The 18,255-nt window shown below is 37.5% G+C and overlaps 1 protein-coding gene and 1 pseudogene across 2 annotated transcripts; one reads left to right on the forward strand and one right to left on the reverse strand.

Moving 5' to 3' along the window:
• Positions 1 to 4,127: 4,127 nt before the first annotated feature.
• Positions 4,128 to 9,462, forward strand: LOC106871466 (uncharacterized). Of its 2 annotated transcripts, none has more exons than XM_014917939.3 (2): positions 4,128 to 4,399; positions 6,104 to 9,462. In XM_014917939.3, exon 2 carries the CDS (start codon positions 6,440 to 6,442, stop codon positions 7,031 to 7,033), a length of 594 nt encoding a protein of 197 aa, XP_014773425.2. In that variant the 5' UTR covers positions 4,128 to 4,399; positions 6,104 to 6,439; the 3' UTR covers positions 7,034 to 9,462. The 2 variants fall into 2 exon arrangements, with proteins under 2 accessions (XP_014773425.2, XP_014773424.2); XM_014917938.3 differs by lacking the exon at positions 4,128 to 4,399 and adding an exon at positions 4,827 to 5,772.
• On the reverse strand, positions 4,612 to 4,705 carry LOC149135013 (U6atac minor spliceosomal RNA; annotated as a pseudogene).
• Positions 9,463 to 18,255: the final 8,793 nt, after the last annotated feature.

The raw sequence follows: 18,255 nt of genomic DNA on the forward strand, positions 1-18,255 counted from the left end.
GTCAGTTGCTTTTCTAAACAGATAATGTTTAAACAAGGAATGCTGGTAAGGAAGAAGACAAAAAGAAAAACAGGAGGGAAATAATCAGTGTTACAATAAGCAATGTCAAAAGACATAAACAAGATGTTAATGGTTAAACTATGTGTCTAGTGGCCTCTTTTTAAATTCTGTCAAAATGTATTCCTTAAAATGTGGATATACAGAAAAAATCTCATTCCTGGAATTTATGTAATCATGTGAGGTTCTCAAGATATAATACTGAATATCTTTTTGACCTGTTAATATAGGGTCTGGCTTTGGAGATGGTCTTCCAGTTGATGTTGTAGTTGGTTCCTTCGTCTTTAAACCTCCAGATTAAAGCCAAAAGTGTCATTGAACATTTTTTATCATGGTGCCTAAAACTCAAAAGATGATTGTTATAGCTGGATTTAAATTTTCCTTCCACTACTGCAATTTCTGTCCAACTGTTGCCATAATCCACTGAAACCTGTGCTTCATAGACAATGGAATTTATCATTCACTATATAAAGTGTATAAGATGCTTTTCTTATAACACCAAGATTAGTGTGGTCACTCTGTAAGTAGCAAAACTAAAAAAGTCCCTTGGCTAAAAAAGGTAACAGGAGAAAGGGATGACTTTAAAAGAGGTGACAAAGGAAGGCTGAGTATGGTGAGAGAAACAGATTTATTGTTGCGAGAGGTTGATAGTGAAGAAATTAAAAGTGGACACTGTTGGGAAGGGAAAAGGAAAAGAGAAAGAGTAGTGTCAGGGATTAGTGAGAAAGAAAAGGATGATAAACTGGGTTGTGGAGGGGTCTAGTGCTATCCCACATTTAAGGGTGAATATGTGAGAAGAATGGGGCATGAGAGGAAGAAAGATGAGAATCTGAGGAGGTTGTGAGAAGACGAACACTGAAAGAAAGAGGCATAAGCTTATGATGGTGGGCTAAAGAGTGAGAAATGAATGTTGTGGTGGCAGAGAAGCTATGGTGAGAGAAATAGGGACAAAGAGGTGGAGCTGTGAGTGAATGTAATAAGAGGAGTGAGAGAGAGGTAGAAGTTGAGTGTGAATAGCAGATGACATATACAGTGAAAGCAACCCAGGTAAAACAGGCTGTGGGAAGAGGATAGTAAGAGAAAGGAAGGCAGTGAGTGAATACAGCAAGAGTATCCCAGCCACCAACACCCTTCTTATTTGTATTCTCTCTGCTATGATTGCCTGGTTTTCTCCAGTACAGCATATTACCAATTGTGGTCCCTTTCGTGAAACTCAGCATCTTAATATTAGTTTCTGCTACTCTGTTCCATTTCTCATGGTCTTACATTTACATAGGCACTATCCAATTTGCATGCTCAGTGATTTTCTGCAGCTATCATCCTCTTTACACATCATATGCCCATACCAACAGTGTTGTCTCTTGCAAACTATATCTGATTCCTTGTTTCTTAAGTCATTTGTACTATATCATTCAGATATGCTGACATTATACCTTCATTGAAACATGCTCACATTTCTTTCTAGCATTTGCAAATCCTCTGCATTTAAGGCCCAAGTCTCACTACTCTGCAGCACCAGATTTAGCATATAAGAATCAGATAATCTACCCTTCACTATGAGAAGAGGGATCTTTTCTGTTGTTGTCACAGATTTTGAAATTAAGCAAAAAAATTTTTAATTTGGTAAATTGGGGCCATTTTTCACACTGACTCCAATTTTGTGATTTGTTTATTAAGGAAAATTTTTTGAAAAATGTTAGAGGTTTAAATTTTGATCCTTTTTTCCTAATTAAAAAAACAGAATTTGGAAGCTAGTATTTTCTGTGTGATGGCTATCACAAAATGAAACCAAAAGCATTTCACCAACGATGTTTTAATAAGCAAAATTAATCCTTTTAGATTTTCTTCCAACCACTTTTCAGTTCTCAATGGGTTGTTTTCAAATTTCCTACATAGATGTAATCATGCCTGCTGATGATGAATATCACATTCATTTTTTTGTCTTGTTTTGTTTTTTCGAAAAATTACTAATTAACAAGATAAAAGCATTTAAATTTATATATTTCAATGACATGAATCCAGTGTCCTCACAAACAGAAGGCGAAAGAAAGTCATCTGCACAACCACTTGCCTCTTCCAACAGACGCAGGCTCTCGGCATTGTCTCCTACTACATTTCAAGTTTACATAGCCATAGAATTAAGGAAGTGGAGTTGCCATGACCAGAAAGTTTCAACTCACGCTGAGGGCAGTGGTTTAAAATCCATTGGCTAAAATTACGTAACTTTAAATGCTTCTGACTTCTTTATTATAAATACTGCAATATTCGTCATCATCATCATCATCATGCAAAACTAATTTTGGTAGCTAATGCAGAATCGCACCTCTCCCGAAAAAATATGCATTTTTTTGAAAAACTTTTTTCGTATTCCCACGTTTATTAGATGAAAAAAATAATAATATCAAAACATGAAGGTAAAACAAAACAAATAACAGCTTATGCACCGGAAAATACGGTAATTGTAGTGGCAGTGACAAGTTCGCTCGCTGGCTGCAAGTTGATAGTGTACAAGGGATGGAAAGAGTAAGGAATGCACGGTGATGACTAGAAAGGAAGAGAGATAAAAGTGATATCATCTTCACACAACATACGAATAGAACAGAATAGTGACATTTAGTAGAGATGACCCAGTAGTTGTTCCTCTTCAATTACTATTGCAAACAGCAGTAGCTTTCTTCAACCAAATACACGTCGTTGATTGGCTGAAATTACCCAAATACAACAACTTTAACACGAAATAACTTCTAAAACACGAAATTTGGTCAAAAATGTTCAGAGTAAGCCGTATTCTATGTGAGAAATTCTACCAGTATTTGAAGTTTCAAACTGTTAAGTTAAAAAAATTAATTTAAAAATCTGTGATTGAGATAGAATAGATCCTTTATTCTCTGTTTTCGATGACGGAGATTCCGAATATGCAGGAAACCACATTTCAAAATTTTAAATTCAATAAGCGTATAGATATGTGTATAAAGAGAAAGATAGATAAATATATATTCCTGGGGCTAAAAACAATGTAACGGTCCTGTAGAGGACCGCTACATTTAGTTGGCAAATATATTTTATGAATAAACGGATAGGGATAAATGGACAGACAAATAAATAAATGGATAAAAAAGTTCAAAACTTAAAATTGGGGGAGGTGGAAAATTTGAGCCCCTTATTAAACATATTAATGTTTGTTTCTCATAAAGTGGTGCATATTTAATTTACATTTAATTATCATTTACGATTATTTAAGGCAAATTCTTTTCACTTTAATGATTTTGTCTATATTTAATGTCGATTTGCATATGTTCGTCAATTCGCTACAATCCCTTTAAAGTAAACAAAATCAAAAACTTTAAATTGTGGGCAGAGGAGAGTGAAATTTTTAAAAAATATTTTTTTGTTGCATATTCGCAATCTCCGACATTTAAAATGTAGGAATCGGAATTTTTTATTTTAATGCATTTTTCAAGGAGATGCAATTCTTAGCCCCAATTTTTGAAAATTTTCTGATTAAGAGTTGTCATTAGAAGAAAACGAAAAAATCCCTAAAATTGGTGTTTTATTAATTTTTTAACGGGTTATTTAGAGCGAAGAATTTTGGCCTTAGTTGAGGACCTTGAACGAGTTGCTCCTAAATACATCTTAATTGCAATGGTAGCAAATTTTGTGCTACAAATTATGTTCTGTCTATTCATTCTTAATACATTCTGGCGGATTCGAAAGCGAACATCTGGTTGATGTTTTTCGTTGTCGGATTGCTTATAACACAATCGTTTCTCTGGTTCACCGGCGTAAGACTTCCATGCAACACGATTTTGGGGTTTTCGGTATAGAGATGAAAAGTACCCCTCCGGTGTGTCGGAGTTGTTTCCTTTTGGCAAAAAAGTTGAAGATTTTTTTTTTTTGTATTGCTCATGGATGTAATCTCTTTCTCTCCTTTTTCTCGAAATACCAAAATGAATCATGATTTAATGATGGCAGATGAACCAGTGGACATCAATGAAAAACTCACACATATTTCAGAGCAAAATGTTTTAAATCATTCGTAATGTATTTAGAAAAATATAAAAAAGAGAAATAGAGTAACTTCCCCTGACAAACTTTGTTTTGTTTCATCCACATGTATCAAGTTTACATCGAACACACATTAGAAGACCCTAATTAAATATGGATGATTGGTAATTAACCGTGTGAAGAAATAGCTACAACAACATTCACTATGTTGATCTGAAAGTATAAAGTAACGTCTGCGGTAAAATTTAGAATTTCTTTAAAAGCTGTCATTATCCACTTCGACTGAAAATTCTATTTGAATATTTAGTGATATCTTCCTTATATCAACTGTAATCACGTGAGTATTAATTTATATACTGCCATTCTTCACTATATTGTGACATTTTTTATTGGGTCTATAGTAATTGTATATACTTAGTTATGCCTATACTTTGTATATATATATGCACGTATGCACACGACCAGTTTAAATTGCCCGCCTAAAAAACTCCTCGTGCGATATGGTCAGAATATCAACCGCATTGTATGTGTGTGTGTTTACGTACATTCATATATATGTTTATATATGTGTGTTAGAAAGATCAGATTATCTCTTGTACCCTTGTCAAGGGGAGTAGTAACCATTTCTCCTTTAATATATAGGTACTACTAAAGTAGAGTGGTCCCGAACGCGCACCCGCGCTAGCTAGTCGTGAGTGGTCGATCTTTCAAAAAGTGCGCGTGCGCAAATGAATACGTGTTTAGGGTTAGGGTTAGGATCGACCACTCACGACTAGCTAACGCGGACGCGCGACTGCGCGTTCGGGACCACTCTGCTTTAGTAGTACCAATATATATGTATATACGGGGTATTTGGGCTAAATTTGACAGTTTGCATTAAAGGAAAAGAAATCACAATATCCCATCCAAAAAGTATCAACTAGATTATGGATGGGAGATAAGTTTACTTGAAGTAGTCGCTCTCAGCTTCCACTACAGCCTCAAGCTGGCTCTTGAACCTTGTGCATGTATTCCTCATTGCATCCCTGGGAAGATCTTCAAACACTGTGATCTTCGCCACCTGCTTGGCCTTGATGTTGCAGGCAGAGTGGCTGGTGTCTTTCTCAATCATGCCCCATGCATAGTAATCCATGGAATTACAATTGGAGGAATTTGGAAGCCAGAAATTAGGGTTGGTGAAGTCATAGACATTTTCCAACAATCACTTCATGACTCTTTCTGTAGGTATGGCAAGGAGCTGAATCCTGCTGCCACATATATAGCCTTCCAGCAGCAACCCTCTCCAGCCAAGGATTGAGCACAGTCTCCACCAGCTTCACATAGTCATCCAAATTGAGCCTAAGGTCCTGCTCAAAGATGTGGGGATGAATTCTGGCTTGTGAATGCAGTCAGAATGCTTGTTGTGTCTCTTCCTGCTGGCTATAGCTTTATAGTCTCCATTGCATCTGTCCATGTCACATCTTAGAACCTTTATAGTGTTCACAGCACTGAGCAGCAGCCATGATATTAACATTTTGATGCCCAGTGCAAATCATCATGATACAGTTAACTTCCAATATTCAGATGGCTTCCAGTCCTCCATGTCATCTAATTTTTTTTTCAACAAACCGTTGGAAAACAGTTTATAGCAGAGACTCCAGCTAAGAAGATCTGAAGAAGGAATTTTAATTCCGAAATATCATCGGACTATAGAGAACCAAATTACAACAGGTATATAGTCCATTTTTTGTTCTATAGTGCATTGTTGTACCATTCTAAACTTTTTATTCTTTATGACTTTAAACTTTATGCTCTCCAATGCCATTGATTGTTCACCAATACATTAAGCTATTTCTGAAAAAAAAAAAAAGATACAAAAATTTGTGAAATTTAACCCAAACACCCTATACTGTATATGTATATATAGATAGGAAGGAAAATGGTAGAAGCAGAGTTCAAAGTCTATGCCTACAATTAGAAAGTATAAATGTGATATTTTCACTGTTAAATCCATTCTTTGTATGTGTCTTCTGTATCTTATATGGTTTCTCTATTATTTCAGAATATCAGCTGATGTTGAAAGGAAAGAAGTTTTTTCTTCATATACATCATATTATAGACTAAAAGATGTTTTGCAGGACAGACGTAACCCTGTTTATATAAAACTGTAATGAATTACTGTGAAATATTTACTTATAGCCTCTGAGAGATGTTATTGGTAACAATTGTTTTTTTCACAGTTCTCTTTGAAATCTGAACAAAATGATTTTGTCTTCTATTTAAAATTGGATATATTTACAAAGAAGTTGCAACATTTCCTGATACCTACAAAAATCACAGTTGATGGTAATATAATTGTAGAAATATTTGTTTGGAATAAAATATAAAAAGAATACAAATGAATATATATTGTAGTGAAAGAAGGAAAAGAATGGAAAATACACTATATGAAAATGGAATTAATTGTAAACCACAGTATAAAAGTATTGATTTTCCTACTGAGACGCTGAAAGTAACAGGGAAGGCCTTATACCACTGTAATATCTGTAAAAAGTCATTCTCCCTGAAAGGTAACCTAACTACCCATGAACATGTTCATACAGGAGAGAAGCCATATCATTGTGATATCTGTGGTAAATCCTTCTCTCAAAGATCTAGCTTAATTACTCACATACGTATTCATACAGGAGAGAAACCACATCACTGTGACATATGTAGTAAATCATTCTCTGCTAGAATAAATTTAATTACTCACAGGCATATTCATACTGGAGAGAAGCCATATCACTGTGATATCTGTGGTAAGTCTTTCTCTCAAAGTTCTATCTTAACTCGCCACAGACAAATTCATGCACAAAAGAAAACGAATCTTCATGTAACTACCCCAAAACGTATTCATACACTAGATAAATTATATCAAAGTGATATCCATAATAAATCTCTTTCTGAAGTGATAATCTTAACTACTCACAAACATATTCATACAGGATAGAAACAGTATCACAGTGGTATATCTCATAAATCATTCCTTGGAAATGGTGATTTAACTACTCCCAAGCTTATTCCTACAGGAAAGAGACTCTATAGCTGTGATATCTGTTTTAAATCATTCTCTCAAATTTTACCTTAACTAGACACAAATATATTCATACAGGAGAAAAACCATATCATTGTGATATCTGTGGTGAATCATTCTGTTTTAACCATTACTTAACAACGCACAAACGTATTCATACAGGAGAGAAGCCATATTACTGTGATATGTGTTATAAATCATTCTCTCAGGCTAGTATTTTAAGTAGACACAAGCATATTCATATAGGAGGAAAGCCAGCTGATATATGATAAAAACTCGTTAATTTAGCTATACATTTATTTCTTCATATAGAAGAGTTAACACACCACTATCAAAATTCATTCTATCAGAAAAATATAATTTTTAAATGTATTCACAGAAAAAAGAAGTTTTAACACTGAAAGAACAACTTCCCAATATTTTATTTTATATATCTAAATTGGGTGAAATAACTTACCAGTGATATTTTAAATAAAAGCATTATTTCAGTATATTCACACATTACAAACTAACATATTTCCAGAAAGGAGGAATGATACTGTTGATTTGACTGTGTGGCTAAATAGCTGAGAAATGTATTCTCATAAATGGGAAATGATTTCACTGTACAGTTATTGTGTTACAATGAATGCACAAAACATATTTAGTGCATTTATTTCAGCATATTTCAACATTGCCTAATGGCATATGTGTTTTATATGTATTCTGAATTTTATATACATTCTTTCATGTATCTTATGTATATTCTGATTTAAATTTATTATGTATGTACTTCATCTTGAAAAGGATCCTCTTGGTAAATAGTTATATATCAGGTCATTAAGAATGAAATGTCTGATTTTGAACTGAAAGTATATTTTACTTTATCTCAACAAAAGGCAATGCAATTAATTAAACTATGCACCTGAATTATCAACACAATTTTTCCATTTTATCAGTAGCTTATTTATGCCAGCAGTGAAGAATTCTGGAGAGCAAGAGGTTATGAAATCATGAAAGGCTGTTTTTGCATCTTCTTCAGATTTGAAGTTTTTACCTCACAATATGTTGTGTAATGCCTGGAAAACATGATAGTCTGTTGGTGCAAGTTCTGGTGAATATGGTGGATGACAGAGTACTTCCAAGTTCAGTTCCTGTAACTTAAGTAGTGTTCTTTGTGCAACATGTAGTCAAGCATTGTCTTGCAAGAGAATTGGCCTGTCTCTATTGACAAATTTCAATTGCTTAATTGCAAGTTCACTCATCATTTCACTAGGTCTCGTGAAGCTGTAGTGGATGACACCAGTGCTGGACCACCAAATAGACACCATTAGCTTTTTTTGGTGAATATTCTTTTTTGGATCGTGTTTAGGCACTTCGTCTCTATCCAACCACTATGCAGAATGCTTGCTTTGTTGAAACGAATCCATTTTTCATCACACATAACAATACGATGCCAAAATGGTTCTTTTTTTATGCTGTCACAGCAAAGAACAGCAAGTTTCAAGATGATGTGTCATTTGATGCTCGTTCAGTTCATGTGGTACCCACTTGTCCAGCTTCTTTACCTAGCCGATTTGTTTCAGATAGACCAATACAGTTGGAATTGAAGCATCAAACCTTGCTGCTAATTCACACGTAGTTTGAGATGTATCCACTTCCACTACAGTTTCCAGCTCATCATTATCCACCTTGATCTCAGGTCTACCATGGGGCTGATTTTCAAGAGTAAAGTCACCAGACCGGAACTTCTCAAACCATCAACGTACAGTGCACTCATTCGCCACATCTTCACCAAACACCTCATTGGTGTTTCCAGCTGTCTGGGATGCATTGGTTCCACGACAGAACTCATATTCATAAACAACATGAATTTTTTATCTATCCATGGGTTCACAAAAATTGAATTACAAGAGAAAACTTACAATATAATCAGACACCATGAATTGCATTTCAAAAAGTGATGATGTAACTCTTCAATGTTGTAAAACAAAGAATTGTCAGGATGAAACATTAGAATTAATGACTGTCAAACTTTGTGCATAAGAAAATCAGACATTTCATTCTTAATGACTTGATAATTTTATAATTTCTTCTATTTACATCATGATTTCTTCATGACTTTATGGTAATTTGGATATTAATTTGTAAATATCATTGTAACCTTCAGCTTAATACAAAGTAGGTGATAAATTTGTGTCATTATCCATTCTCACAAACTCTCTTTTTGTTTGGGCATTTTTGTTATTATACTCAGTCTTTTTCATCACATTTCTGAGGCTCAAAATCTTTAAATTTTACCTCATCACATTTTATGGATATTCCTGTAAATAATCCAAAATTGAAATAAAGATGATATATTCTTATATTTTTCTCCTTTGATTTTATATGTAGAACATGCAATATGAAATAACTACAAAAAGAACCAGGCACTGTGTGTATTTTGATAGAAGAGAAGCAGAGAGTAAAAGGTTTTCCAGAGTCCTGTGATATGAGGATCAAAAACATATCTGAGAGATACAACCAGGTACATAGGTTACCAAGGAAGTTAACACCATTGTTTGATTTGTTACTGGTAAACATGTAAACCAATATCATCTGTTTTATAATCAAACTGTTGTGGACTAAAGTAACATCACCCTAGGGCTTCAGCTTGACATGTATAGGATGGATTGACACCCTGAAAGCACAAAAGCAATACCTGTTTACAAAGGTGTACGAATTCAGTAAGTCAACTGCTATTAATCAAACTTACAAATGGAACACATTCTATTGATGCTTTTGACTCTGGCATTACTGACTTTCTTAGTAATCTATTCGCTTGGTTGTATCTCTGAGACATATTGGCTTTGCCATCCCTCTGATCAAAGAGACCTGGGTGAAAGAAACCCTTTGATTACTCAAAGGATTACTCAAGGTGGCTTAAATCGTTGTTCCCCCCCCCCCACCACCACCACCACCACAGAAACAATTGAAACATACTGATCAGCCTCAGTATTTTGAGTCTCATTCCCTCCTTAGTGATCACCAGTACAGCTTCAGTATTAACTGATCAGCTGTAGGATTGCTTTCCTAATGTCACATAGCTCTCATCACTGAGAAGAGATGAATTGTCATTATTTAATGTCCTTCCATTCTGGCATGGGTTCGACAGTTTGATAGAAGAGTCTTATAGAAGTGGTCCTTCTGTCAACCTACTTGCAAAAAATATGCAGACACTTTGTGTTTGGATATGTTAAAAATGCCCCTTTTGCCTCTTCTTTAAACTTTAATATAGACCTGTTCTCCCTAACTTTTCTTTCTCTCATGAAAGTGTGGGGCTTGTTTGCTGTTCTCTTTCATATTTATGTTTCTTTTCTCTTTGAAAATAGAAAAACAAAAACTGCTTGGACTTTTGGTTTCAACTCACTATATGCTGTCTCCACACCTATTGTATCATCTGATCACTGCCCTATTACAACTAACCAATGCACCCTGTATGTCCAAACTCTATGGTACTTCGAGGCTATGTACTTGTAGCAAACTCTAGTGAACTTCCTCTCTCAATTATATAACAGACATACAAACTTAGCAGGTAACAGCTAACCTTTGGGCGCTGTTTTGGACCCCATTGTGTCTACCATTCTGATTGGTTGGTATTGGTGCAATTTGTCTCTTACTTTATCATGCGCTAATATGCAACCCAACCAATGGCAGCCTTCAAATAAGTCACATGAGACAGTCTGTTCCAAATCAGCATATGAGCCTACCAGCAGCTATAAAAGCTGACTTCCTTCTAATCTCAACGTCTGTTGGTTTCAGACCTTCTAAGTTTAACTACTGACCACATTGCAGCGACCTCCATCTTCGTCGCCACCACTCATGTCTCTCACCAACGTTGTCAACAACATCTACACAGCACCAACACACTGCACTGGTTCTAATGCATCGCAGTTCATGAGCTTCTCACCAAGCTTAACAGCTAACATTCAACCCATGCAGATGCATGTAGATATATGAATAAATGTCCATCAACCACTTTCATTCAGCTTGTGTATATATACATGTAACCACAATAAACGTATTTAAAGTTATCACATTTGTTCCATGTATTTCTTCATACCGGGTTTACTACCAAACAAGATTACAGCCTTTTGAACAGAGTCACATTAGATGGAACAACAACCTACCCATCTACATACTTTAAGTCGGTTTCACTGCTTTATTCTGACAAGATATGAATCTATGGCTGAAGATAAAAGAAGCTATTTGATCGTTAGTGCAGAATAAAGTTGATAAGCAGAGTAACATTTGAAAACCTTAATCTACCAAATGAATTATTTTTTTGAGTAAAAAGGCCCAACACAATAACTCGCTGTTTACATGTAAAAACAATAGTCAACAAAGATTTGTTTCAAATCAGTAATAATGAATGTAAATAAGTGAATTATATGAACAGTTCTAGGATACAGTAAATATATAAAGTTATCATTGGAAAAAAGCTATTTCATATTTTAACAGTCAAGGGAAATAACCCATTCATTTTCCTATATTATTTGGTATAAATCAAATTGAGTATGCTTATTTCTTAGTATTTGAACTGTTAGAGTTATTTTTGCAATTTATCCAGTACTACACTACACTCTCGGAGTGGTTGGCATTAGGAAGGACATCCAGCTGTAGAAACTATGCCAAATCAGATTGGAACCTGGTGTAGCCATCCGGTTTACCAGTCCTCAGTCAAATTGTCCAACCCATGCTAGCATGGAAAGTGGACGTTAAACGATGATGATGATGATGATGATGATGACAACCCTTAAACAAGTAAATAGTATTTTCCTAAACAATAGATCCACTTATTTTAGTTAATCACTTATTCATGAATATACCATGAATGATGATACCTTTCATGTCACTTCAGCCAATTGACAAGCACTGCATGAAGAACTGTTCTGCTTTTAGACAAATGCACTGTCAACACAAAAGTCACACACTGTTTACATGTAGGAACACCTTAAAATCTATTTGTATGTCTTGAATATAGCCAGCATGTATATTTCATAGAAGACAATGCTCGAAACAGTTCTGAATCCTTGAGAAACCACTTTGACAGCTTTCTTCAAATTATGCCAATGTAATCTGTTTGCCTGAACACTGTTGTATGTAGAGATCCCCATTTACTGTACCTAGACACAAAATAGATGGAACAGGCTCAAGCAAGGAACATGCACTGAGGGTTGGAAAGAAGATGCTGTCTTCAGAAGTGGGGCCATCAGGTGGGTGTACACTGTGCACCCTAATCAGTAGGAATGCTTCTTTCTGCTACACACTGTCAGAGGTCCTACATCATTCACAGACTTTCTAAGACACAATGGGAAGTCTGCACGACCTATAGAGAAGCCTGCATCAAACATGGACATCTAGGAAGGATTCAAAGGCAAACCTCAGCAGAAATTGCTACGTACAATAATACCATTTACAATGAAGCATTACTTGACTTGGACACCCGAGTGCAAGCTATGAAAGGTCAAGGCTATTCCACATTTGATTATTACATAACTGACTTCACAATTTGGGTATTCATAACTTATTGGGAATTCCTAAAAACAAGATCCTGTGTAAGACAGTTTGGTATTCTCAATAAATACTCAAAAACCGTTTTAAGGGCTACATTCTCTGTATTGTTGTTACTGGATTAATGAAACAATTATGAGAACAGAACCAAGGGATAAGCCCTGCAGTGTAAACTATGGACTCATAAGAGGTGCAGTGGAATCACAGGTAGATTAACAGATAAAGTAGTCTTTGTTTGTGGCAGATGTGTAGGAACAAAAAGCACTAAGAGCACACGGGACTTAGATTCTCTCAAATGCCCAAGAGGCTCTCTTGAGGTTGTAGATAGTTTCTGTTACCTAGGTAACCAAATTAGCAATGGTGGAGGATGCTCTGGAAGTATTGTTTCTAGAATAAGAATTGGGTGGAGGAAGTTCAGAGAGCTATTACCTCTGTTGGCAACAAAAGGACTCTCTCAGAGTGAAAGGGAGACTATATGATGCTTGTGTATGAATGGCTATACACCATAGTAGTGAGACATGGGCTCTGAATGCAGAAGACACACGTAGACTGGAGAGAAATGAATGCAGTATGCTCTGTTGGATGTGCAACATCCAACATGTACAGCAAAGTGCAAATGTATTGAGAGAAAAGTTGAGCATAAGAGAAATCAAATGTAGTATGCAAGAGAGAAGACTACGCTGGTTTGGACATGTGATGTATATGAATGAGGACAGCTGCATAAAGAAGTGCCAATCACTGAAAATGGATGGTACCTGTGGAAGAAGGAGACCCGGGAAGATGTGGGGTGAAGTGGTAAGGACCGCTCTCAGGATGTTGGGCCTCACAGAGGAAATGACAATAGAGATGTCTGGTGATATGAAATTCTAGAGAAGACCCGCCCACGTCAGTGAAACTGAGCTCTAGAGGCCCTGTGTGTCCCACCCACACTTAAGAAAACATCTCACGCACTCTACCACAACAAACCAAACTACATCTGTTCTCTTCCTCACATTTCTGCTTCATGTACTTTGATTACCTCTCACTCCCCAATCCTGTCCTCTTGGCCCTGTGCCACTGTATCATTGCTCTCTGCTTGCCCCCAACCTGTGTGATCTACCCACATGCCCTGCCTCATTCTATTATTGATATCTGCTAGCCCCTGACCTGTGTGTTCCACCCACATGTAACTCCTTCATTCACTATGCCTAGCTCTCACTCCTCAATCCTGTCCTCACACCCTTGTTCCTCTATATTATTGCTATCCAGTAGCCCCCCTCCCCACAACTCTATACATACCCAGGTCTTTTGCTACTTACTCGCACTCTTTAATCACACTTCCTACACAATATCCTGCCACTTATATTATGGCATTCACACCTCAAGGGTATGCCCTGGCACTTTCCCCCATCTATATCTCTCTCTTCCTTTACTCAACCATCCCATTTATATTCTGATCCCTGTGAGTATGTCTGGCATTTTGCCACCCTCTCTATTCTGCTGTCTCCCACTCTCTCTCCTCCTGCATTTCCCTCGGGTTGGGCAACAGTGTATTTCCTTTGTGGCAGCACACCTGTTTGTCTTCATTCCTGATCTTTCTTTCTCTGGCCGGGTAACCTTGTACTTCCTCTACAGCAATACACCTGTATCTGTCTCACTATAACCTTTACATCATCCAACACAAGATCACCTCCTCCCCTCTTCAAGGTGTTTTTTTTTTGTCTTACAAGTACTTGGTGACCCTGTCAGTGCAGGTGCTACTTAAAAGCACCCAGTCCACACTGTAAAGTGGTTGGTGTTCGGAAGGGCATCCAGCTGTAACAAACTTGCCAAAACTGACCTCACCTGTGCTTGTGCCACATAAAAAGCACTATTCACCTCGTCTGTGCTTGAGCCATGACAAAAGCACTAAGTCCACTCTGCTAAGTGGTTGATGTTAGGAAGGGCATCCAGCTGTAAAAATCCTGCCAAAACAGTCACAAGATTCAGGTGCAGGCTTTGGCCTGGCCAGCTCTTGTGAAACTGTCCCACCCATGCTAGCATAGAAGGCGGACGTTAACCCTTTAGCATTTAACCGGCCATATGCAGCCAAAAGTATTCTGCTTGTTTTATGTTCAAACTGGCCAGATCTGGTCTCTCACACCAACCCTACAATATCGTTTTAAAAATTAACAGCTACATCATCATCATCATCATCATCATCGTTTAACGTCCGCTTTCCATGCTAGCATGGGTTGGACGATTTGACTGAGGACTGGTGAAACCGGATGGCAACACCAGGCTCCAGTCTAATTTGGCAGAGTTTCTACAGCTGGATGCCCTTCCTAACGCCAACCACTCAGAGAGTGTAGTGGGTGCTTTTACGTGTCACCCGCACAAAAACGGCCACGCTCAAAATGGTGTCTTTTATGTGCCACCCGCACAAGCCAGTCCAGGGGCACTGGCAACGATCTCACTCGAAAATCCTACGGGAGCCAGTCAGGCGGTACTGGCAACGGCCACGCTCAAAATGGTGCATCTCATGTGCCACCCGCACAAGAACCAGTCCAGGGGCACTGGCAACGATCTTACTTGGCTTGCCGGGTCTTCTCACGCACAGCACATTTCCAAAGGTCTCGGTCAGTAGTCATCGCCTCGGTGAGGCCCAATGTACGAAGGTCTTGCCTCACCACCTCAGCCCAGGTCTTCCTGGGCCTACCTCTTCCACAGGTTCCCTCAACTGTTAGGGTGTGGCACTTTTTCACGCAGCTATCCTCATCCATTCTCACCACATGTCCATACCAGCGCAATCGTCTCTCTTGCACGCCACAACTGATGCTTCTAATGTTCAGCTTTTCTCTCAAGATATTTACACTCTGACGGGTATTCACATTGACATTACACATCCAACGGAGCATACTGGCTTCATTCCTTGCGAGCTTACGTATGTCCTCAGCAGTTACAGCCCATGTTTCACTGCCATGTAGCATGGCTGTTCGTACGCATGCGTCATACAGTCTGCCTTTTACTCTGAGTGAGAGTCCCTTTGTCGCCAGCAGGGGTAAGAGCTCTCTAAACTTTGCCCAGGCTATTCTTATTCTAGCAGCTACACTTTCAGCGCACCCACCCCCACTACTAACTTGGTCGCCCAGATAGCGGAAGCTATCGACTACCTCTAGTTTTTCACCCTGGAATGAGATAGAAGTTGTTTCCTGTTTGTTTACAGTCTTTATTGCACCTGAACATCTGCCACAAACAAAAACTAACTTGCTAGTTAACCTGCCTTTGATGTTGCTGCACCTCTTATGTGTCCATAGCTTGCACCGGGTACATCTTATAGAGTTACTACCTACTCCTTTTCTACATACTGAGCAGGGCCATCTACCTGAAGGGGTTTGTGTTTTATCTACCTTCCTACTTATTAGGATTTTGGTTTTAGCTAGGTTGACTCTAAGGCCCTTCAGTTCTAGACCTTGCTTCCACACCTGAAACTTCTCCTCTAGTTCTGATAGTGACTCCGCAATTAGGGCAAGGTCATCAGCATAGAGGAGCTCCCAGGGGCAACCTGTCTTGAACTCCTCTGTGATTGCCTGGAGGACTATGATAAATAAGAGGGGGCTGAGGACGGAACCTTGGTGGACCCCTACCTCTACCCGGAATTCATTGCTGTACTCATTTCCAACCCTCACCTTACTGGCAGCATCTCTGTACATGGCTCGCACAGCTCTCACTAACCATTCTTCTATCCCAAGTTTCCTCATTGACCACCAGATAAGGGATCGGGGGACCCTGTCAAAGGCTTTCTCCATATCAACGAAAGCCAGGTACAGAGGTTTATCCTTAGCTAGGTATTTCTCCTGCAACTGTCTCACTAGAAATAAGGCATCAGTAGTGCTTTTACCTGGCACGAACCCAAACTGCATCTCATCTAAATTGATTCGCTCCCTAATTAGTTGGGCTATGACCCTCTCTGTAACTTTCATAACCTGATCTAACAGCTTGATGCCTCTGTAATTATTTGTATCTAAAGCGTCACCTTTACTTTTGTAGCAGTTGACTATGATGCTGCTACACCAGTCATTGGGTATGACTCCTTCGTGTATCACCTGGTTCGTAATACGGGTGACTAGGCTATAGCCAACACTGCCAGATATTTTGAGCATCTCTGCAGTGATTCCTGATGGGCCGGGGGCTTTCCCGGTCTTCATATTCCTAATTGCTTTATCTACCCTGGTACTTACTACCTCATCAAAATCTCATAGCTACAAGATAATGCATGATTAGTTCAAAACAATGTGGATGAAAAAGCATTAATTTTGGCAGAATAATGCGAACACTAAAGGGTTAAACAATGATGATGATGATGATGATGATGATGGTGGTGATGATGATGATGATGATAACCTTCCAACCCTATATTTTAAATAACCACAACTCTATTGACATTGGTCGGATAAATTACAAATGCGATATTTTTAATAAAAGCCTTATCTCAGAATATTCACATATATTCTGTCTAAAGGAAATTCTAAATTTTATTAGGTATATATTCCATCAAGAGAATAATCTTGTTTTACTCCTCATTTTCTCAATTAGTGATATAGAACAAGATTCAAATTTCTGATTAAAATAGCAACATTTCAATGAAAAATCAGTAATTATGGAATAAAAGTCTTTTAAAATTTTATTTCTGACTTTCAGTTGAATTTTCAAAATTATATTTCATTTCATATTGTTTAAATAGAGTGTTTTATTATTAGTTTCTTAATTTTTTATCTGATGATTATATTTTTTAGTTTTATTTTTAAAATAAGTTTGTAGCAAACTGGTGTACATAAAGGAGGGGTCTAAACTGGAATATTGTGAAACACTAACCTCACCAAAACTTGTCCTAACACAACCATAAACTACAGAATTTGTAGTCATGATCAATGTAAAGGTTGTACATTTTCAAAACTGATCTTCATTAAATGTTGGAAGCTAGATATTATTTTTATTGGAAGTTAAACACTAGATATTTGATGTTATCATACAATAAATCAATGGGATATGTTTGTAATTAAATGAGAATTATGGTAGTCAAGTGAGGGGCAATATAAAGAAAATATATTTCCTCGTTTTGGATGCAGTTAAAATATTTGTACATTTTGTCTTTACATTTGTTTTTCTTTGTTGAAGACATCTCACTACATGGTGTGATCCTTTCCTAACTTTTGTGTTCTGTCTAACAATGCTTTTAACAACAGCTTGTCTACATACCTACCTTTTGTTGACATGCGATATTCTGTATACCTTCTTATTGCTAAGGTATATGACATGCTTTTAATGATGAGATGTTCTTTATACATCCCTATTGTTGTTGATGACATGCTTTTAACAGTGGGATGTGTAACATACGTACATATTGTTAGAAAGTACCTGACCATGTCTGACATGTGAGTCTCCTAGCTAATATGACCACATTAATTTCACCATCATAGAGGTTCTGTGACTAATAAAAGCAATTAATGATATTCCCCAGCCACTAGCAAACAATGTGTAGTGTTATGGGCTGTGATGAGCTGTGTGTTGTGGTGGAGAGGGGTGAGGCAAACAGAGGTGAAGACAGACCGGAAGGGTCAGATTGGAAGTCGGCGACACGCGGTCGA

The sequence above is a fragment of the Octopus bimaculoides genome, chromosome 6, assembly GCF_046866305.1.
Source record: "Octopus bimaculoides isolate indiv1 chromosome 6, ASM4686630v1, whole genome shotgun sequence".
Taxonomy (NCBI): Eukaryota; Metazoa; Mollusca; class Cephalopoda; order Octopoda; family Octopodidae; genus Octopus; species Octopus bimaculoides.